The 23,971-nt window shown below is 36.0% G+C and overlaps 2 protein-coding genes across 2 annotated transcripts in view; one reads left to right on the top strand and one right to left on the bottom strand.

The window, feature by feature from the left end:
- Positions 1-1,024, top strand: part of LOC109056558 (oligophrenin-1-like) — a 29,466-nt gene extending 28,442 nt beyond the window's left edge. Inside the window, exon 24 of the mRNA XM_042756381.1 lies at positions 11-1,024. Within this exon, the coding sequence (XP_042612315.1) occupies positions 11-22 (12 nt within the window). The 3' untranslated portion in view covers positions 23-1,024. The remainder of the gene's footprint in view (positions 1-10) is intronic.
- Positions 1,025-1,632: 608 nt separating this feature from the next.
- Positions 1,633-23,971, bottom strand: part of LOC109056560 (androgen receptor-like) — a 78,219-nt gene continuing 55,880 nt past the window's right edge. The window contains exons 4-8 of the mRNA XM_042756380.1: positions 10,417-10,695; positions 8,683-8,827; positions 7,856-7,986; positions 6,725-6,876; positions 1,633-5,854 (exon numbers count right to left, since the gene is read on the bottom strand). Coding sequence (XP_042612314.1) covers positions 5,696-5,854; positions 6,725-6,876; positions 7,856-7,986; positions 8,683-8,827; positions 10,417-10,695 — 866 coding nt within the window. The 3' untranslated portion in view covers positions 1,633-5,695. The remainder of the gene's footprint in view (positions 5,855-6,724; positions 6,877-7,855; positions 7,987-8,682; positions 8,828-10,416; positions 10,696-23,971) is intronic.

Here is a 23,971-nt window from a genome sequence, read left to right as displayed (position 1 = left end):
GTCTTTGCAGAACACTAAGTAAGAACTTCTTTCAGTCACAACTTGTCGACCAATTAACGCACATCAGTGGTCACGAGAGCACAGGCCGGCGTCTGGTCATGGTTTTGAGAGATAAATTATTAACACTTCTTGACTTCTTTTGTGTGTGTGAATGAATCAGAAAGGGTACTTTTTTTTTTTTTTTTTTTTTCTGTGATATGTCGCCAATTTCTGCACTTGCTTACTTTCTTGTAAAACAAAGTCTTTGATTCTTGCTTGGATCAGAGAATCTTTTTTTTTTCTTTCTTAAACATTTTGACCTTCCTGAGCACAACAGATAGAACTCCCTCTTGTTCTCTCACTCATTGTGTCCCTCAGTATCTCCCCTTCTGTGACCTACTTAAGAGACGGATAAGACGTAAGCTTTTATAGTCTCACTCTACAGACACACTACAGACTTCACTTTAAGAGCCATAGAAGGTGGTGCAGCCCAGATGTATTAAATAATATTCAGAATCAACACTAATCAGTATTTAATTATGCAGAAGCTGAACATGCTGTTATTATCTCAGTAATTAGTAACTGGAAGGAGATGAATGACCTGGGTGGAGGTTTTAAATGTTTTTGACAAGCAGAGTAGTTACTGTAATAAAGCATTTCTCCTTTTATCTGGTGGGACACACTAGTGGTGTTCCTACAGAAAACCCCCAAAAGGGATTGAGGAACTTTTGTTACTTCAACTAGTTCACAGAGCAAAGTATGCTTCAATACGCTGTTCTCTCCTTCTTTCTCACCCCCCTTTTTTCCTTTATATAATATCAGTTGACCTTTCTGATATAGAGGTCAGTTTCGATATTGAGCTTAACCGGACTTAAGTCTCAAACTTTGACTGAAACATGAGCCTTTATCGGTTTCTTTGGTCAGTGTGAATCTTAAATGTGAAAGCTAAAGATTTTAAGTCTCATTCTCACTTTCACATAACTGTAAATGTGGAAATAAGAAAAAAAAAAAAAAAAGTACGTCAATATATTTTTTTTGTACTTCAGATACAATAAGGTTGAAATTTTAGGTCACTTTATGCGGGTTTGGCATGAACTCAGTTTTAGATTTGAAGCAGACTGGAGCGCATTCATTCTTATGTAATATTATTATCATAAAGCTTAAAATTTCCTGTTGACATTTATGTATTTTTTTTTTTTTGTAAATATTTTGTTGTTTCTTAAGCTGGTTGTCAACTCTTGAAAAGCTAGCAGTCACTAAACCTTGTTTTTTTTTATGTACTTCTTCAAGAAAATGCAACTTTATTAAAAAAAAAAAAAAAAAAAAAAAAAAAAAAAAAAGATGAAGTGTGTTTGTTTTTATTATGAACAAAAGCCATAGGTAAAAATGCACTGAGCTGACCCAGAGTAGAAATAAATCTATACAATGAAATGGCCTTGTGATAATATGAAGAACAAACCTCTGGAATCCAGTTGAATTCGAACAGCTGCGCATCAGCCAAAATCTGAAGTGCAAAAAAAAGTCACAGCCTAAACAGTTTAGATAAGTTCCCACCACAGAAACGCTTCTCGTGCCCAATTGCTTTTGCATGATATTGTTTAGGTCCACCCATTCAGATTGTGTCTCACGAAAAAGTTGCAGAGAACAACTTTCAAGATTTTCAAATGTTTTTTATTGAATTGAAAGCGGTAAAACACAAACAAACTAGATTTACACAGGCTCTACACAACAAGAATCAGATAAGCGATTTTCCATGAGTAAAAATCAGTTCGCAAACTGCTCGAAAGAAATCGTCAGTTAACAACTGTCAATACAACACTACATAGCAGTACTAAATAATCTGCGAAAAGCATGCATGCACGCACACACACACACACACACACACACACACACTCACCCACTCACACATACACACAACTGCTGTAAAAAAGACTATAAAGTTACAAAGATTTAAGTAACAAACATCATTTAAGAAGCCAGAATTTCCTCTTCTAGTCACATAAAGCCAAACTATCTAGCTTCTCCTTCTGCATATGGAAAAGCAAAAAATATCCCTTAACACCAGGAAAAGACAGGAATTATTCACACCAGAGAAAAAAAAGCTGTAAAAAAGCATTCACTAATGATTAGTTGTGTAATTGCTTGTATCAGCCAGCGAAGAAAGTTAAAAAACCAAGTCTTTGTTACATATTTGGGAGTTTTTATATGGTTTACAAAGCTGAAACAGGACATAAATAGATACAACTCTGCCGGCAAACAATTCATATGGTTTCACTACATTTAGTTTCTGTAAACCAGTGTGGTGCTCTCAGTTCAACATACAAGATAATACACATTAGAAACCAAAGTTACTTTCCTCATTGCTGGGGAAAATATATCAGTGAAAAATCTTTTGGTAACATTTTTTCCCCCAAGTAGAAAGAACAGTTTATAACCACAGGAAGCATCCTGGTGACATGCAGACTGTTATTAAGACTCCAGGTTCTCTTGTTCATGTGAGAGTAGAAACATTGGTAGGATCCAAGCAAACCTTTTTTTGTCATCAACACAGGCCAAATTCAGTATTTTGCAAAAGACACCAAAAAAAAGGCCCTTTTTGCTTTCTTCCCTTTTGTAGGCCTACCTAAGGGCGGCCGAGCAGTGCCTGCTAACAGATTTACAAGAGCGCATATAAACACACACATATGCTTTTGCTATTGGTTGACCAAACCGCACACATTAACAGTAAACCCTATGACTTTAATTGAAAACCAACACGCAAAGTTCTACATCATAGCTCATAGGAGATGTGTTAAGAAAGTCACAAAGCAGCTTATGGGTCATTCAAGCACGAGTCGGATCACGAGCACTGCGCGAGCCAAACGAGCTGTTACATCTGACTGACATTACAAACAGACAATATTATAAGACAGCGAGAGAGCGCGTCTCTCGCGATGTCGAGTATGAACGAACTATATCTGTTTAACATGCAAGTGCCCCCTCCGAAAGTCCGCCGGCTAATGAACGACTTTGTGATTAGACTTTGGCTTCGGCTCTGTCCTAAAGTGCTGCAGGTTTGTGGTGAAAGTCATGAGTTCTTTTTTGGCAGGGTAAAAGTGCAGTTTGGAGTTCTGCAAATTCTAATGAGTGCTTTTGGGTCGTCTAAATGGGTAAACACCTGCGTGTAATTGCGCGGAGCTCGGTGCTGTCAGCGCAGAGGAGCTGTCTCTGACAGCCTATTCTCTGCCTGGCACATTTAAACCGTCAACATGCTCCGCGGCGACAAGAGCTCGAGCAGTTAAACCACATCTCGTCGTCTCAACTCAGCGGAAAACTCAGTGCTCTGCCGAAAGTACACCCCAGGTCACCCCAGTCCTGACAAAGACAACACAGCGCCACGATTTTAGGGCTCTTTAAAGAGTAATCTACATACATAACGCTGCAGGCATTATTCAATCATTTAGAAACGGAGAGCGTGCGGAGGGAAGAAGTTGACACGACGTCTAGAAAACACGCGCTGCGCCGGAGTATGAGGAAAGCGAGTAAAGATGTTCCATTCTGACAGATAAATAGAGAACGCTTTAATTGAAGCGAAAGCGGAGTAAAAACACATATGCCTTTTTTTTTTTTTTTTTTTTTTTTTTTTTTTTTTTTTTGTTTGTTTTGTCTTTTGTCTCGTTTAAAGGGATTGTTCACCCATAAATGAAAATTATTTACTCACCCTCAAGTATTTCCAATCCTATAGTAGCCTAGTTTCTTTCTTCTGTTGAACACAAAGATATTCTGAAGAAGGTTGGTAAAAAAAAAAAAAAGACTTCCAATGTATTTCCAGACCCCCAGCCAAATCCCCCCAACAACCAGCAAATATCTGCTTGCTTACCAACGTCGTCTTGTGTGTTCAACAGAGAGAGAGAAACAACTACTACAGGTTTAGAACAACTTAAAATGTTGTAAATGATGACAGAATTTTCATTTTTTGGGTGAACCATCCGGTTTACACCCTCGTTAATAAAGAGGAGTACTTTAGCACCACTTGTCGTTGATTTGCGACAGTTGATGCTGGTGATTAAGATATTTGGTACGAGTTTCTGAAAAAATAACAGTCCAGCGTTAGCACATACGCATAGCTCGTTTTTAGTGTATTTTAATTTTTTTTTTTTTTTTTTTTAAAGCTGTGCACCATTTGAAGCATGTTTTGGTATTCTTAAAGAGCCCGTTAAAAGAGTGTGTTAAGCATGTGATTGCTTATTGCTAGCGCGGAGAAATACAAATCCCTCAGTGGCACTTACTATAAAGGAAAGAGGAAACTGTACTGTAAAACTATTGACTACATCCAAACATTAGCACATAGAAAGATTTAAAAGGACCACGCTTAACTTTTACAGATATATATACAAGAACATTACCTTGCCAAATTTTCCATTAAGGACAGTGAAAGAGAAAGAGAGAGAGCAACTTCATAAGAGCCTTATCGGAAACAGTCCTGTTTCCTAACAATATCCATTTAGCTTACTGGAAATGCAGTTTGGTTTGTTTGAATATCTAGGGCTTTATCATGCAATTGTCTGTTGTTTTGTTGATGGATATGAAGACAGCATGCATAGATTTATATATATATATGTGTATATATTTGAAGATCTTTGTTGACCCAGGCGTTGCTGTATTTATGTACAAACTGTCAACAGTATACCCCAAAACCTGCACTTAAATTTCCAGGTTGCAAAAGAGGGCACTGAGCCCCGTCTTAACGAAAGTCTGCTGTCTGGAGAAGACAACTCTTGATGACATTTTTCTTAAATTTATTGTGCTGTTCTTTTATTCTTAGTGGCAAAACCCAACTGTGACAGATTTTCAATTAAATGAAAAAGTCTCAAATTTTCTGATCCCAAAAGAATGATGCCTCTTTTAAAAGCTTTTAAAGAGCCTCTACATTTCATAAGAAATGAATGAAGCACTTGTTTTACAATCAATAAACTAATAAAGCAGGGAGGAGAGTGATAACCAGCCTGCAGTACTGAAACACTGTTGTAATACTACAATACTCTATTTAGTAGTGTGTTGTTTAACTCACAAGAGTAAAAGTCACAAGCGAAGAGATCCTGTCACCGTTTGTGTCATGTTCGGATGTATTTCTCTATGCATACTGCTTTGCTTCTCCTGATCTCTCAAGTCATGGACAATAAATAAAACCTTTTTATACTGCGATGCATAGAGAGGAGGCAGGTCACAGACTCTGTTAGAGATCTGCATAATGTCCGGTTGTGTTTTTTTTTTTGATTAAGGGCTCAGATGAAACTTCAGTGATAATTTTTTTTCCCAACCTGTCCACCAGGCAACACGCTGTAACTCTTGAAGGATAACTGTTGGTCGAAAGAAAGAACAAAACCTGCTTCACGCCATGCTGTCAGTTTGAGAAAATGAGCTCAAATGATCTCTGAGGAGAAGATAGACAACTGTAATGATGTAATGGTCCCTCTACTTTTCAGGGCCATTTTTCAAAAGGAGAGAGAGATGAGACTGATATAGAAATGGAGGGAGGGATGGAGAGAGGGGGGGAATTCTAAAAAATGGAAAATCAAAAAAATCAGTATCGTTCAGTCCCATCGCTCAATTCGAGTCCAGATTAAAAGCATGGCAGGCTGGTTTAGGCTGGATCAAACTGGATCAGACCAAACTGACTGGCTCATATGGCCTGGGTGGGGTTGGTATGGATGAGTTGTTCAGGGGTGTAGTCTCGTCATTTGTGAAACAGGATTGGTTTAGACAGGCCAGCGAGGATCTTTGGCACCTGGACCGAGATTATTTCTGCAATCATTTCAGGAAAGCACACCTTTGTGGGCAGGGACCGAGCTTGGACAAAGAGGTCAAAGGTGAACTGGTGCAACTTCTGAACAATCTGGGTGAGGGAGAGAAAGAGAGAGAGATAAAGAGGGGAAAGGAGAGACAAGAATAAGCAAAATGACAAAATGAAAAACTGAAGGGACAGAGAAAATCATAGCATGTTTAAGGAAGAATTCACTAAGAATGAATTGTGGCTGTCAATTGTGTCATTATTTCCATGTGCTGCCTGTGTTGTTTTAGAATCAGATTTACTAAAGGAATTATGCAAATCAGTTAATGGCGCAAACACAGCAAAAAATTTGTCGGATGTCGCTTCAGATCAAAGCAACTGCCAAATGCAAACAGGGCTGAGTATTGTGAATAAGGTGCATCAATAATGAGCCTAATTTACATAGAATGGTGTGTTTGCACTGGAAAAAATGACAACAAATTAATTGAAATATAGTGCAGGATATTTCAGTGCATTTAGCACTTGATTAAACTGGATTGCAGATGGTTAATGAACAATATGCATGCATACAAAAGTAGCACAACTTTTTAGTGAATTTGCCTGTAATTGTCTTATTTGTGTATGGACATATACGTATATTACTGTTCAAAAGTTTGAGGTCGGTAAGATTTTGTAATGTTTTGAAAGAAGTCTCTTATGCTCACAAAGGCTGCATTTACTTGACAAAAAAACATCTTGTGAAATATTTGACATTGTTATTATTTAACATTGAAATGTTCTGTCACTATGTTAAAGCCTTTACTGTTACTTTTGATTAACTTAATGAATCCTTGCTGAATAAAAGTATTAATTAATATTACTGACGCCAAACATTTGAACGGTAGGGTCTCATGGGGCCAATATTGCATGTAACACACAAATCATTATGCTTGGTGTATGGTGTCTCTATGTGTTTTTTGTGCATGTGTTACTAACTGGTTGCAGTGAATCCATCAATCGGGTCAGCTGATGGAAGCGCATGGCGCAGTTGGTCTTCCTGCCATAGTTGATTAAACGATCAAGCTCGTTTATATATGTCAGACGCAGCTCATCAAAATACTTCTGACTCTTCAGCCCTTCCACTGGAACTGCAGTAACAGAAATAAAAGGTTCACCTAAACTTGCATCCATACTGTACTTGCATACACTTGGAAAAAGAACATGTCATTAAAATGTACTTATGTTGTGTTGCTGTACTGTGATAATGGTGCTGTTTGTTTTTAATACAAATAGCAAATACACTACATATAGTGTACGAAGGGAGCTCTTAAAATAATCTGCAAACTTTAAGTTTAAAAAAGTTACTTCTTGCTTTTTTTTAATAAATGCCTGGTGAAAGGAAGTACTTAACCTTCAGGAGGTCAAACTAAATTTTATATGGGCTTTATTTTCTATACATTTAATAAGAGGTTTGAAACTTTTGTGACCCTGTTACCATAATGTAGGACATTTATGCAGTTTCAATGACTATATTTTATGTAGTTAATATTTTCTAGCATCAACATTAAATTACATAAATAGGGCTTATCAATAATATAAAAATAGCATAAATAAAATAAAATATCAAATTATGTCTAAATTAAGCTATCACTTAGCAGCGGCTAAAAAATTTGTTCAAAAAAAATTATATAATTTATAATTAAATATTTAAAATCATGCATAAACCGGGAAAATCACACAATAACAGAGTTGAAAACACAACAATATAAACGCCAACACAATTTGAGGTTTTGGCATTAAAAAATATTTAAAATATTTGATACTGCAATGATTAAATATCAATTCACAAGAATGTAAAAAAAAATTGTTGATTTGCTGAATACAGTGTAAAAGTTTTCTGGACAGGCTTATGTCACCAATTCAAGACGCTGGATATAGACATTTTAGATATACGTTTACATATAGATTAGTTTCCATCTTATCTTTCTCACAACAGAAAACAGAAAATATGCCTCTAATTATTATTATGATTATTTTTAATCTGTCATTAGGAGTTAGTATCCATTAGCACATTGGCAGAAAAAGTCTGTTCTGAACACACACACACACACACAGCAGTAGACTTACTGATGCTGAAAAGAAGGAGGGCCTTCATGCAGAGGAACTCTTCCTGTGTGACCTGCAGCAGCACAAACTCCTGCGAGAGGTGCTTCATCTGAACACAGTGCTCGTACATGCTGGAGATATGCATCCTACGACTGACAAATAGGGGGCAGATTATTTGACATACACAGAGAGAAAGAAGCAAACAAAGAAACATCTGACAAAAACAACTTTTTAACACCCGCTAATTACAAAACAGTACTGACTACTGAATAATGTGGTCAGTCAGCTAATGACTCCCAAATCTCTCACTAAATGAAATGTATTTCATGCCTAAAACACAATTTCTGTCAGCAGTAGTGGTATGGGATATGGCCAAGATGCATTTAGGAAGTAAGTCTTCTATTTCAGATATTGGTGAAAAAGGCCATTGAGAGCATATGAGCCCCCCAAAAAATCCAATCTCTCCTGGGATTGTGTTTGTGACAAAGATCCTCCACACCATAATAAGCCAGCAGTAAATTATAAATGAATCTTGGAAGCATCCATGACAAGACTGTTATTGTGTGCATGAAGTACAAGATATGTACCTGCACGAGAGAGAGAGAGAGAGAGAGAGAGAGAGATGGAATAAGGTAGAGAAAGGGCCACTGAGGAGAAAAGAAAGAAAAATGAGTGTGAGGAAAGATGGATTAGTAAATTTACAAAAGACAAACAAATGGACAGAAGAAGAAAATGGAATAAGAGAGAGAAGAGAGAGAAGTCAACAATGCAGAACACAGATGGGTGCCGGACACAAAAGAAAACAGGCAAATAAGAGCAGAGCGGATGTGAAAGAGAATGAGACTGACTCATTGAAGACCAGGTCCGGCGCGAAGTACAGCATCCGCGCATTGGCGTTTTTGTAGGACCTCCAACCCAGAGCAAAGACCATCACTCCCATCCAGGTGTGTTGTATGACCGTCATCTGATCATCCACATGCAGGTTACGGAAACCTGAGAGACAGAAAAGATGGGAGAGATATTTGTGGTTTGTGCTTGCTACCTATAGCTTAGTTTGTCAGCTGCTTGGGCACTTTTTTTCTCTCAGAAAAATTCATTTACAACTCTATTTCAGCTCCTTCAGCTCATGCCATGAATCAGACTTCATATATATATATGCATGTCCAACCAAACAAACCAAACAAAACAATTTGTTGAAGACCAGGCAGCCTATGCACCGCTTTCAGGAAACAAAGAGGAAACACGCTTAACTTTCTGGGATAAACTTGATCTCTCTTCCCGCATAACACATTCATCACTGGATTCAGTGGAGATTAAAATGCCAGGCCTCACAGTTTTAATAATGCTATCAATAACAGGAAATTGGAAAACCGCAACAAATCACATCTCCATGATTTCATCAACCAATCACACACTGTCACACTATAAGCTTCAAAAAACAGTTTGTGTCAAGCCACACCCCTTTCTCTCTCTATGGCCCCTACTGCTGTTTTTCTCTCAGTATTTGATGCTTTAATATTTTAGTATGACTGATGTCTGCCTTTGCTTGGATTTATCAAACCCATTAGAATGAAGTGCATTATACAACACCTCTCAAGACTCTGAATTGCAAATACAAACCATAATTAAATCACTGAGAAAAAAATAACTCTCCACCGATGTCCCGACTTCACCAGGCAGGGTCTCCATCTTGTTATTATACTATTGTGTCAATGAATATTAAGTGTGTTACAGATAAAGAAAAAGAAAGATCCTTTAAAATCTAGTTTCTACATAAAATGACTTTTTGTATTCATGGCTGGTTTCATATGGTTTTTAAAAACATTTAATTAAAAAAAAAAGAGTAAAAACATATATTTTCATTACACTTTAAAAACACTAGTATACGCATTTTAATAATTATTTTCAGAAATATTTTATATTATATTGTTGAAGGTAAAAAGTTATTGTTATTATTTTTACTACTACTTTTTTGCAAATATCATGAACTATTAATTCATATATATATATCAAGTGTTTATAAGTGTTTGGTTGCATCCCATAACATTTTACTAACCCTGTCTTGTAATGAAAAAGTCAAATGATCAGATGTAAGAGACTGACTGATCTTAAAAAAAAAAAACATGAGGATCTGCAGGGGTCCTCTTATTACCTGCTTAATGTTTCTGCATGATGCTGGACCACATGACTCTAATTTGGTGGACAAAAGGTTTTAAATAATAAGCAGTAAAGCAGTGTTGTTGAAATATAGTTGTTGTTTTTTTTTTCAAATAAATAATAATAAATTAATATATCAAAATACTTCAAAAAATAACCGAATTCAAACTACAGCATTCTTTCAAAAAATGTTTTGTTTTTTTTGTTTGTTTTTTATCAAGGCTTTTTCTTAACTGTGATATCTTGACCTATTTGATTATATCTCCATTAAAAACATATCAAAATAAATTTTTGATCCAGAAATGAAAACATGCTCATCATAGAAGAGGTGTAATCAAATTTGTGTCCAATCATGTCACTGACCCCTTTATAAAAAGCAAAACAGTGTAACTGAAATAAGTGAAAATTTGATATGCTTAAATTACCTGGAAGTCCTTTGGCCCACTTCACTACCTTGACAAGTTGCCTCTCTCCCAGCTCGTTAAGGCTGGTGAGGAGAGCAGCTGCTGAGTCAGGCTGAGCATGATCATGGCCGGCGTTCACCACCTCGGGCTCGATGGCCTCCAGGATGTTCAGGAAGATCAACTGTGAGTGGAACGTCAGGCTTGGCTTAGGCGACATGCACTGGGCTGTCTCTGATGGGCCCTGAATGGGGCCGACCTCCTCCGGACCTTTCATCTGTCCGATCTTCCTCAGCTTGCGGGCTGCGGCACAGAACAAAAGCAATATATGGTAAAAAACAGAGTGGGAGTACTGCTTTGTAAATTCAGCCTGCACAAGAACACATTATTAATCTCGAACACTTCTTTATTTTATCTAGCACATATTATTTAGGAGGCAATGAACCAGGTGGTCTCTAAATAATGAGGTTGGCATGATCTTATTTCTGCTCTTGAATATCTCTATTCAAAGGATAAAAGCTGCACTGCGACGGCTAGTCTCTCCGCCACATTTTCTCCTGCCAGTCAGCACAAAGAAAGATCCCCGGCCACAAAACACACCCGAGACCAATTTGCTTTTTCCTCAGCTGCCACTACAACAAAGGACTTGACAGGATTAGCGGAATTGTGTTGATAGATTTCAGTAAGGTGGAGCAGAACTACAATCAAGGATGCAAAACATGTGTTTTGCCTAATACTTGTGGATGTACGTTCTTGCACCAGAAACACCCATTAACTACGCACAACAGAGTAAAAGCATCTGTATTCTGAGGCTGCTGCTAATAAAGTGAATTAAATGAAGATGTAAATATGAGTGTGTGCGTGCATGTGCTTTAATTAGTTGCTACAGTAGCAACAGTTTAGCTTCTGCTCCAGAGAGTGCCTGTGGTTTTGTTATGATGCCTAACACTCACAGTTTCCACTCTGAATTATAAATCAGAGATGCTCATTATTCAATGGGCAGCATTTGGGTGAGGAACAAAATCCGTTGAGATGATTTAGACTTTAATGGCGCATTACGAACGCCGATCCAAAATGTAAAAAGCAAGTTCTATTAAAAAAAAAAAAAAAAGGAATAATCTGTGAGGCAGCTGATTTAAATGCTTAAAAAGCTCTTCATTGCTGGCTAAGAGGACAAGCTCAAAATGAAAATGAATCAGTCCTCTGAGATCCCCACAAAAAGGAGGCTCCAATTTTGCTGACGAGCGACTGGAGCCTCTCTGCTTGTGGTCTAAAATGAAGTGTGGTAAAGAGATAGTGAAGGGGAGAGAGTGAAATTATAATTTTATCCTGAGATAGTTTATCAAAAGCCTATGGGTTTGCAGTAAACTTGTGGAAAGGTACCAAAGACACCACCACCGACATTCTCTCTTCAAAAGACACATAGAATAAATCTGCCATTCCGGCTAATACAAGCACAAATATAATGTGGATGGCAAATAAAGCAAAAAATGCTGCTGCAAAACACTGTCTCTTGCACCTATCTTTGCTCATTTTGCTGATGTGTCTTCAGTATTGAGTAGAACTGAGATATGAAGCATATGTCTGAGCTTGCTTCAGTTTCAAACAGGCGCAAGAAAGACTGAAAATTAAAAGGAAGACCTATAATTCTATCTATTCTGTAATGTTAACATTCAGAGTAGGGACTGTGGCAGATATACACCGATTGTGCAAATCAGCTTTGCACGGCAATGGCTTCAGATACAAGTTTAAACAAGTACACGCCATATCCAGTACTCCTAAAAAGATAAAGGCCAGCCATGAGAGAAGATGCATCATCACCTTATCTCTAAAATGAAACTGACTCAAATGGGCGATTCTGAAACTCAAAACTTTGAAAACACATGTGAAGTCATCCAGTGGAGTTTCTCTGAAGGTGAGTAATTGGGTGAATGGCATCGCTGACAAAATCATCTTGAGCAGGAACTGGAGGAACAAGGTGAATGTGTTAAAACCTCACAGATGAGTGAGAAGCCAGCACTCAATAGCGAATGCTAAGATAAGTGAACAGTTTACTGTTACATGAGAGAAAGCGTTTTGTTTCAGAGTTTTTGGCATTCTGGGCTCCACTCCGAATCTGTGAAAAGTTTTGAATGATGCGAACTTTAAGCCATAATGACAGATATGTGCATAAACATTTCTGTCTCTCACTGGCAGAAAAACAGTTTTGGGACTTTTCGGGAATAAGTAACTGGATGCTATAAGTTTTCAGTCTTAAAAGTGTTTTAAATGTAGGCATGAACTGACAGACCATTTGTGAGAATGAACAAACAACTAACAAATCAACTAATAGAGAATTTTAGAATACTTGTTTGTGAAGAAACGTGATTATAAACTGAAAAACTTTTTTCTTTCTTTCTTTGTCTCTGCTTTAAAATGGTCAATTTTAATTAAAAATGCCACTCTTTAAGGTGTAATTTTTTTTAATAATAATAATAATAATAAACCTTAATACTTAGAGGCCATTTTAGAAACAATAATTATATACTTGTCAGAGACTTTCCTTTTTTATTCTGCGGATAAAACTCAAAATGTGTTTCTGAATCAAATTGACTGGGAGGGAGCAGGTTAAGAAAAGTGAGCACAAAACCCTCCAATGAGGTAAAATGTTCAGGAAAAAACAGACTAAGCAAGAAAACCTGTAAGAGAGAACTTCAAATAGACAGAGACATGTTAAATTGCAGCTAAAATCACAAAATAAGCCACACAAGTGATAGATGATGCAAGACCTGATCACCCTGTCAGGGTTTATTTTTGACTGTACATTATCTCTTCTGTCATGTTTGAATGTGTGATTTCTCTATACGGTTGTCACAACTTCTGAGTAGGTGTGATGTTTTGCACAATTATGGTATTTTGTGAAGAAAACAGTGCAGTAAAGAAAAAAATATATACAGTTTTTTCATTGAGCTGATCACATTTCTTCAGGGACTCATTATTTCTGAGATGTTTACTATGACAACAATTCCAACAAACACAACCAAAAAGAAGACAAAGGATGAGACGAAGAATAGTGCTAGCATGACAGTGTGAGTAAGCAAGACACAGATAGGATGCATTTAGTTGTAAATTGATCCACAGTGTCATTTGAGTCCGAAAGGTAAAACGCGAGTCACAAAATTTAAATGGTTCATGGAAGTGGGCTGGGCCGTCCGCTTGTCCACTGCCATCTGCTCTGTTCAGATGCTCAGTTACCACAAACAGATGTTTGTGTGTGATGGTTTTACAACCATACTTGTGTGCTGTCTACTACTGGTTTTTGTCAACAGGATGGCTTTAGTTGCACAACTAAACACTTAAACAAAAACAAATTAACAAGAAAACCAAATGTGTTGGGGGGGGTCTAAGTATGAGTCTGAGCTGTAAGTGGACCTGAAATATGATATGTTCTGTTAGGAGAAATGTGCAAAAATTTAATGAGAAAAGAGACTGACAAATTAAGAAACACCAGCAGTTTTTAGCCAAAGCTATAAAATATTTTAAAAGGACATTTTTCACTGTTACTACCCATCGATATTCTTAAACACGTGTAGGCTAATACGTTTAAAGTTCTTAATATTCTTAATATAACAGTTAATATATTTATCTAATCTGACTGTTTGATATCCAAGCATAGCAAAGACTTCAATTTTTTTTAATATAAGCTAATTATAAAGACTACAGACCTACCCACAGCACTACTGCTAAAAGAAAACTATTTGCATTTTGGAATAAAAAGACTTAATTTTTATCCTAAATCCGCACTTGTATAAATGACTTCAAAGGCAGGTTTAGCAAATATATAGTTGACTCCGAAGTATAGTATAGTAAAACCACACACACACACACACACACACACACACACACACACACACACACACACACACACACACACACACACACGCACACGTTTGTTTCTGTGAAAAGTGGGGACATCCCATAGGCGTAATGGTTTTTATACTGTACAAACTGTATATTCTATCACCCTACACAAACACTACACCTAACCCTACCCCTTACAGAAAACTTTCTGCATTTTTACTTTCTCAAAAAAACTAATTCTGTATGGTTTATAAGCGTTTTGAAAAATGGGGACATGGGTTATGTCCTCATAAGTCACCCTCTCCTTGTAATACCTGTGTCATACCCATGTCATTATACAAAGTTGTGTCCTGATATGTCACAAACACACACACACACACACAATCCCTCAGCAGGGCTCCCATTATCAGTAATTTATGGAGAAAGAACTTCTTAACTGAGAAGTCAAAACAAAAATCAAAACCAGATGAGATGTTTACCAAAAAATTTAAATAAAATAAATAAATAAATAAATAAAAATGGAATTTAATAAACATAAAAGCATCTGTGTTGTTGGTGCGTTTAAAGCCGTAAATCTGCTTTGCCTGATGTCTTTATGCAGACACACATACAGTACACATATACATATCTCTTAAATTCTCTTATACTCTCCAAGGTTGCATTTATTTAATTAAAACAGTAATATAGTAATTTATTCCTGATGGCAAAGCTGTTTCTTTTAGCAGCCATTACACTCCAGTCTTCAGTGTCATATGATCCTTCAGAAATCATTGTAATGTTCTAATTTGGTGCTCAAGAAACATTTCTTATTATTATCAATTTGAAAAGAGTTTGTTGCTTAATATGTCTATGGAAACTGATATTTTTCTCAGATTATTTTGATCAATAGATTAAAAAACAGTGTTCATTTGAAATTAAAATATTTTGCAACATTGTAAATGCCTTTACTGTCACTGTGATCAATGTAATTTGTTCTTGCTAAGTAAAATTATTAATTTCTTAAAAAAAAAAAAAAAAAAAACCCTGACAGCTCTAATTTCTATATGCAGATATGTTGAAATACACCTTTCCATTCCATGGTGCAACCCACTTACAATTAGACAAAAAAATTAATTAAATAAATTAAATTAAATGTCCACAGCTGTTTTACTATTTCTGCCATTATAAGTTATAATTTCTATACTGGTTAAGATGTTATGAGAGGACTGTAACACTAAACAGCTGAAGTTCGTCTGGCACCATCTCGCCACAAAACCCACCTACAACCATTCTATACATTTAAAGATACCTCCACATAATGCAGGCACCTAGAGAAGGAGCTGTACCTTCACTTTAAACATACCTACACCTACAATCCAAAACCTTGAGTTAAACTGTCTCCAAGTTTCTGTCTATAAACTCCCAGTGGCTCTTAAGTGAAGTTTATATAATTCTGAAGAGAGATAAGATTATGAGTCAAATATTAATACATCAAAAACGAGCAATGAATAGGCCAAAGTCCAGAGCCAGGGGGATCTGAGAACTGTCTCAATTGTCTACTTAGAGCCAGAAAGATTTCACTATTTTTTATAAAAAAAAATTATAAAAAAAACAAACAAACAAACAAATGGAGCTCATGTGTCATGAGAGGAAATAAGGAAGATGTGAGTCATCTGACACCACACTTTTATCACACACATATGCACACACACACAAAATGCGCACATCGGGCCACCGTTGCTAAAAGTGTGACAAGGTGCATCGTTATAATGACACCTCATCTGATAATTACAGCCCTGATACCCAGCCATCCCCTGCAGTGCCATACACTGCTCCTGAAAAACCAGAAGCCAGTTTTACTGTCATTACACACAAAAGTTCTTTAAAATAGAGAACCTAGAGAAACCAGCACCTGCAACTGTCAGGGGCAAGTTACAAATTACACAAAAAAGACTTAGGCTTTTGTTTTCAATATGGGGATTGACAGCACTGACTTTTCTCAGCTAAAGTCCTGAATATTTTCTTCCTGCCTCGAGCCTTGTTGCATTTTTTGTTTCCATTGCTTGAGTCAATGGTTCTGCGTCTGCTCTTTAGCTGCTCCAGCAACTTTTCTTTTGTATCTATTTTGACTAAAAATACACTGCAAAATATAGTTTTTTCTTACTTAATAGAATTTATATTCTATAGGGATTTACCAAAAAATGTACACTCTGCAACGCCTGACAAACTTACACAATGTACATTCATCAATTTGCAAATTAGAGGCAATTTGCGTATTTGAAATAAATAAACAACTTAATAAATAAATGGTCACACTTTAGTTTAGCGACTAATTCTCACTGTTAACTAACTATTAAACTATGACGTTTGCCTCAATAAGCTCATAATTTGCTGCTTATTAATAGTAAGGTAGTTGTTAAGTTTAGGTATGGGGTGGATTAAGGGAACTAAAATATGGTCATGCAGAAAAAGGCATCAATGTGTGCTTTATAAGTACTAATAAACAGCCAATATACTAGTAATATGCATGCTGATAAGCAACTAGGTAATAGTGAGACTTGGTCGCTAAAATAAAGTGTAAATAAATAAACAAATGTTATATTAAATAAATAATTGTTATATTGAATAAATAAATGTTATTAAATAAAGCTGGTTGTCCTGAATCTTCAATAAACAAGCTACAGGTAGTCCAAAATGCAGCAGCTAGAGTCCTTACCAGGTCAAGAAAATGTGTTCCTATTACCCCAATTTTACTCTGCACTGGCTACCTATTAACTTTTGTATCAGTTACAAAATATGACTAACTTTTAAGGCCCAAAATGGTTTAGCTCCTACCTAAATAGTCTTCTACCACACTAGAATCCATCACGCTCCCTAAGGTCACAAAACTTTTTTCCTAGGATAGCAAAGTCCACTAAAGGAGGTAGAATGTTTTCACATTTGGCTCTCAAACTCTGGAATAGCCTTCCTGATAATGTTTGGGATTAAGACACACTTTCTCTGTTTAAATCTAGATTAAAGTCACATCTCTTTAGCCAAGCATTCACATAATGTATCTCATAACCCTGTACTTCAGTTACATCTGATCAAATGCACATTAACATTCTTTTGCTTGGGTTGAACACACAATTTTTTGCTTAGTTGGAACAGCAGCTACGCTAAGTTTTCTCTATTTCCTCCTCTGTTTCTGCCATGGGATTGGCATCCCGTAGTTACTAGGAATTACACAAGCTTCAGTCTGGATCCAGCCCTTACAAAGACCTGAGATAACCGAACACCTGAGAAGAGATGATGCAAACCCCTCAGAGGACCTCAGATGATGCCAACCCTCAGACAACATACAGAACTACCAAATATTGCTATAAGTCTGATTTCATCATATAATCTTGCTGTTAATAGTGCTCACTGTCTGTTTGATTACATGACATTATCTAACTGCTTGATTTTTACCAAACATTTCTGCCATATGGAGAATTAAATATGTTTGTAATAAATTAAATATGTTATATTCACATCCATTCTACAACTGCATTGACCCACATGACACACTGTCTCATTGCATTACAATTAATATGCTCCTAATTACCAATCCAATCAATTATTCTCTTAATTCAATATATTACAGATTGTCTACAGGGTAGCTAATGAAAAGACACTCTGCTTTCTGTAAATATTTTTTTTTCCAGGTCAATAATGCTAAAATACATTAATGCAATTCAATAAGTCAAGTGATTCTCAATATTATTTTTAAGCAGTATCATTACTGTAATATTTTTGCAATCTATATAACTTCTACAATTTTTTAAAACTGAACCATATGATTTATTTATTTATTTTTTCCCTGAAAGAGCAACTTGTCCTGTTTTTCCATATCTACATGTAGTTTACGTAAAATATGGCTAAACTTTGTGATGAACTGGTGGACAGGATGAAGGATAGTTGAAAAAATAATATATTTTAAAGATAAAGATAAAGATAAAATAATTTGTCAATTAAACTCAAGTAAGGTGACCAAGTTTACAGTGGTCCTTCCTCTGAAAATGATGTCAGTCAAGTCTGTACATCATCATCACATTTGAAAAAGATCACTACAATTTCAGGGTTCATCATTCACAGTTAGCTGGAGCTCCTGGGAAGCACGAAAGGAATGTGCACTCTGCTCCTGACTGCTGTAAGTCCTTCAGTCACTACTGGCACTGAAGTTCCTCTGTTGCTCTGTTGGCATCTGCAAGCAGGCAAACTTTTTGCTATACTGTACTGCCACCATGAAGAATGATGTGAATGTAATTCTACGTGAGCGTGTGTGTCTAAATGCTTTCCTCTTCAGATCAGTGCAGCTTTACAGCTTGTTTTACTGAGGATTAGAACAGCTCAGTGTGTGAAAAGATAAAAGATTTCCAATATTTCCACTAACAGGTTGCTACATTATCTTCTCTAAGTCCTTCAAAATCATCTGAGCTTTAGGCCATGTATAGCTGTTATTAGAAGCTGCTGAAAGTTTTTTTTTTTCACCAGAATGATGGGTTGTCTCTAACCTTTTTAAATTTTTGTCTCTTTTTTTTCCATTCTCTGTTCTGCTTTCTACACACCTTATCTCTTAACCTCCCCCTCTTAGACAAAAAGAAGATTCAATCTGATTATGACTAAAGCTGTAGATCTGAGGGGCCTTGGGGAGAGAGATTACCTGTGCTCCGTTGAACTCAAATTTCTAAAATAGATAGTTCTGGCTTTGCTATCTGAGCCACATTTGAAGATGTAAAATACGTCTTTGTTTGTACACACCTATTTCCGTACGTCGACTGATTCTACATCAATGCATCACAATGTAAGTGTGATTCTTAACACCCTTAACCATGGTGAAACTAATCTTCTTGAGGTTTATTGATTTAATAAAACTCACACATATAGAAAAATTAGAATGATAGGGCCAGATTTACTAAACAAGGCACATTAGTGTGAGAGCACAATTCTCCCAAAAAAAGAGATAATGGGAGTGGAAATTTCTGCGGGTGATTTACTGACTATGCACAAATTAAAGAACTCAGACACAGCTAGATCATTTCCATAATGACCAACACAATCTACCAAGAGCAATGCAAATTAGCGTCTGCTTTAAAGGTGCCATGTGTAAAAATTGAGGTAAAAATATCCAAAAAATGACCTACACGCATCAAAAGAATGAGAAGAAATAAGGGCGATGATGTCATTAAAAAAATGTCAAGTTATAGTGCTGCAGAGATATCAACCTTAATTAGCATTAGCATTACTAGCCACGGCCCGACAGGTGTCGTAATACCAGTTTCGGCCATGGGAGGCGGTATGCGGGCAACATAACCACCAGCCAACCTGCAATACACGAATAACTCGCACGGCTTGTGGGCGTACTTGAACCTGATGTCAATCGTGTGGAAAGTACAGCCCACTACTTCATTTCAGTTCAGGGAAGAGAGCGGAAGGATGGCTGAAGCCCTTGGCAAGAGACACCTACCACCACCACCCGCTACTAGGAAACAACCGCGCTCGGAATCACAAATCAAATCCGATAAGAAAAGGAGCCGAAACAGAGTAAACATCGGCACTGCTTTCCATCGCTGGAGACAACTGATGGACTTGAAAGAAATGAGGTTCGACTCCGAACTTGCAACATTTATTTTGGATTGGTAAGTAAGGTAAGGATTGGTAAGGGTTGTTGTGAAGGTAGGGGCGGAGCATAGAGACTATGCCGTTTCTCGTTTGTTACTCTAGAGTAGACCAATTCACTTTATTGAGGCATACTGCCCCCATCTGGTATGGAATGTGGAGTATGACTTTATTTTTTTGCCAGACATGACACATGGCACCTTTAAGACGTTTTTTTTTTGGCCATTAAATAATGCCGCAAATACCAGTAATTTGACGAGCACAAACATTAGTAAATCTCCTCCCATAAATTTTGTGTCTAAAGGGAAACTCCTACAAATGCATTTTCAATAAGGTCAGGAGCAAAGATAACTGTCCACACCTTTTCAGCGCTAATATGTCACTGCATGCGCGTCTTCAGTAAATCCTTACAGTACTATTTTAAAGCCAAAAGACAGTTTGTGTTGGTGCAAGCTGTTAGTAAATTTGACTGAGAATAGCTACTGAATTATCCCCTGGAACACCTCCAAAATACTACAAAATCACTCATTCAAAACTGTCATTTTAAAAGGCTGAACGGGAGTTATCAACATCAAATGCAGTTTAATTGTGTAATTGTTTAACAAGTCTGTATAATAAGGTGTGATAAAGGCTTTATTAATCTGTGGCAATGAGGTGTCCTGAGGCTGTACGAGTTTACAAAACAGAGAATAAGTGTTAAGAAACTTGACAGACATAAATAGATCTATTGATGAGATCTGTTTAGAAATTTCCAAAACAAAATCAACTTATCTGAAAACAGAGGGGAAATAAAGTAAAATGATTAATGGTGAAATCAAAGCAATGCATGCTAATGCATGCAAATATTTCCTTTTTAAAAATGTATTTATTTAATTTTACATTAAAACTCATTCATTCTGATCTGACTAATTAAAAAAAATATATTCTGACTCTCTATAGTCAAGCACCTGGTAAATTACCTCTTATTTATTTATAATCAAAGTAAATCATTTCTTTACATTTTGTAATTTAATCCTTATTCCAACAGTTAAATAGTTTACCTAAAAATGAAAAGCCAAACAGCATGAGGGTGAGTAAATAATGACAAAATTAAAATTTTTGGGTTAACTATTTCTTTAATACAGCAGAAAAAAAACTAAAACACCCTAAAATTTAAATATATTGTACACTACTGACATGTATGAGTAATGAGTAAAAAAAAAAAAAAAAAAAAAAAAAAATTATGAGTACTGCATATTGTTTCTTGTCTTGTTATAACTGTGACAGATGATCAACCTCCCCTTTTAACATTGTCACTACACTCAGGCTCATGATAAGCCTGGAGGTACAGACACATTTGTGATGGGCAATACAATCATCAAAATAGGAATCTACATGATCTGGAATGGTGACTGCACCTAAAAAGTATGTGTGATAGTGAAAGTGTGTAATGAAGTACTCCTAATTGTTGTTCTTCATTACCCTGTGGCTTATTTCATGCATGTAACTTTTTGTAGTTTACATACTAATTTGTTTGCATTCAAATAAATGACTAAACCTGGGTAGCCACAGTAGATGGACAAAATGTCCACAAAACATGTTTAAGCGACACAGGTTTCACAGTATGTCAGTGCAGGAAAACCTCATTGCTGACAGACACGAGCAAACCATACGATCATAACACTTTATCAACACATCATCGACCTTTTGACATGATTAGCATACACTACAACCAACCACAAGGGGCAGTGCTATACTGTATCTCCTTTTGTTGAGGTGTACAGTACCACATTGGTGTCCACTGACACCTGAGAGGCTTAAGGTGAATTATCAATTATTGGAGATTGCAAAAGGTGTTACCCAAGGATCTGTGCTCGGGCCCCTTTTATTTTCCATTTATATAAACAGTCTTGATTATGACATTCAGGATGCCAATTTTCATTTTTATGCAGATGATTCTGTCATATATTGTAGTGCCTCTTCTGGACAGCAAGCCCTGTATAAGCTTCAATCAGCTTTCGATGTTATTCTGTCACGGCTTTATAATTTAAAACTTGTCTTGAATGCTGATAAAACCAAGTATATATGATTTTCAGGTTCAATTTTTTTTTGAAAATGATTAAAAAAAATGAAGGTAATGTGACTGAATTAGTAAGAGAGTACAAATACCTTGACATCATTGTTGATTATGTACGGTATTATGTATCTTTTATGATTATGATTATGTATCTTTTAGCTTTCATATTACTCAACTGAAGAAAAAAGCAAAAATTAAGCTTGGGTTTTACTTTAGGAACAAGTTTTGTTTTTCATTTAATGCAAGAAAGAAATTAGTTTCTACTACTTTTTAATCTGTACTCCATTATGGTGACGTAGTGTATCAATTTACACCATCATACTGTATCTTCTTTCTTCTTTACATGCTGTATATCATGGCGCTCTAAGACTTATATCAGATTGTAAACCTTCAACTTTGTAAACCTTCAACTACATTGTACTTTGTATAACAGAGTAGCTTGGCCTTCTTTGTCTATCAGAAGAAAAATAAACTGGTATTTAATCATTTATAAAGCCATCTTGGGGATGTTGCCTCCATATCTTTGTTGTCTTTTACAACTGAAAATGTTGAGAAATTTTTCCTTCATTCTCAAAATTATTATACTCTCTGTTCCTTTTGTTTGAACTGAACTGGGTAAGAAGGCTTTTATGTATGCAGTTCTGTCTGACTGGAATCTTCTTCAATACAAAATTTGCTGTCCTTGGATAATTTTAAAACAGTTATTCTGTAAATGGAAGATGACTCAATGATATGTAATTGTTTTAAGTGTTCTTAGTTTGTTTCTGTTTTGTACATTTGTGATGAAACTGATTGTATTGCTGCCAATTTTGGCCAGGACACTCTTGTGAAAGAGATTTTTAATCTCAAGAGAGGTTTTCCTGGTTAAATAAAGGTTTTTAAAGAAAAGTAGCTTTGCTTTCAATTTATTACTTAAAGAAACCTTTAAGTATTTATTTCATACCCCAGTAAAAACTACTAGCCTAACTTATTATTAAAGTTATTATTAAAGACAAGTGAACAGTCATTAATAAAATAAGAACAAATACACAAAAATTAATAATTAAGTGTGAAAAAACACTGCATAGTTTTCACTGTATAAATAATCTAGATTAATACAGATTAATCTTTGTTAAAGCTGTGTTTTGTTGTTTGATTAACTTAAATGACACAGACAGCAGCAGGTATTTATAAGCTGCTGTAACTTTAAAACCTAATTCACAGGCCCAGTATAATGATACACAATTTCTATATATTTCTATTATACATTGATTACTTTCTGTTTTACTTTCACTTCCCTTAAGACGTAACTGACAATGTTTGCGAGAATACTTGTGGAAACAGGTATTTTGAGATCATTTTGAGTGTATTCATCCTTTTAAGTGCAAGGAGATGCAAAAGAGGACTCTCTGAAACATGGCTCTCTGTGCACAAGTTGAGTTTTTGCACAGAAAACAGCAAACAAGTACCAAATTGAGTTATCTTTCACTTTGTCTCTTGCTTGAACAGTTTAAAATCGCTTCTGAGCATGATTATTTGAGATGTGTGATAGGTTCACTTTTTTAATTCACATACTGCCAAAAAAGAACATTTTAGGACAATACTAGTAATGAAACTAGCATTTCTTAAAACTTTACTAAACCTTTCCTTATCAAAAGTACAGTTAATAGTATGAAGGTGCTGGAGTCTGGCAGGACTCAAGCCACAACAGAATTAACTAAAAAAAGACAAAGAGCTGCATTTAAATTCACTCATCCTAGAAGTGCTCTGGACAATACATTACTGGTTGGGTTCGCATCAGAACTGAATGAACTCACTAGAATGTCTCTGACTCAATAATAATACATCAAGTTAAAGCAATGTCCAGGGTGATGCATGTTTTCCCAGCATGCATCGCAGCTGCTAGGTTTATAATTACTGGTATAGCTCAAATCATGTTTCTTGTTGAGGAAGGTTTTACTTTTCTGACTTTTTTGACTGACAGACAATAAAATAAACAAATAAAAGTCCAAATACTTAGCAGCTCATTGAAGGAGACACTCGAGTCCTGTCTAGAGACCAGAATATCATATAGACATGGGGGTG

Source organism: Cyprinus carpio, chromosome A5 (assembly GCF_018340385.1).
Source record: "Cyprinus carpio isolate SPL01 chromosome A5, ASM1834038v1, whole genome shotgun sequence".
In the NCBI taxonomy this organism is placed as follows: domain Eukaryota; kingdom Metazoa; phylum Chordata; class Actinopteri; order Cypriniformes; family Cyprinidae; genus Cyprinus; species Cyprinus carpio.
Note: the sequence above shows the minus strand (reverse complement) of the source record. Positions and strands in the feature narration are given on the sequence as shown.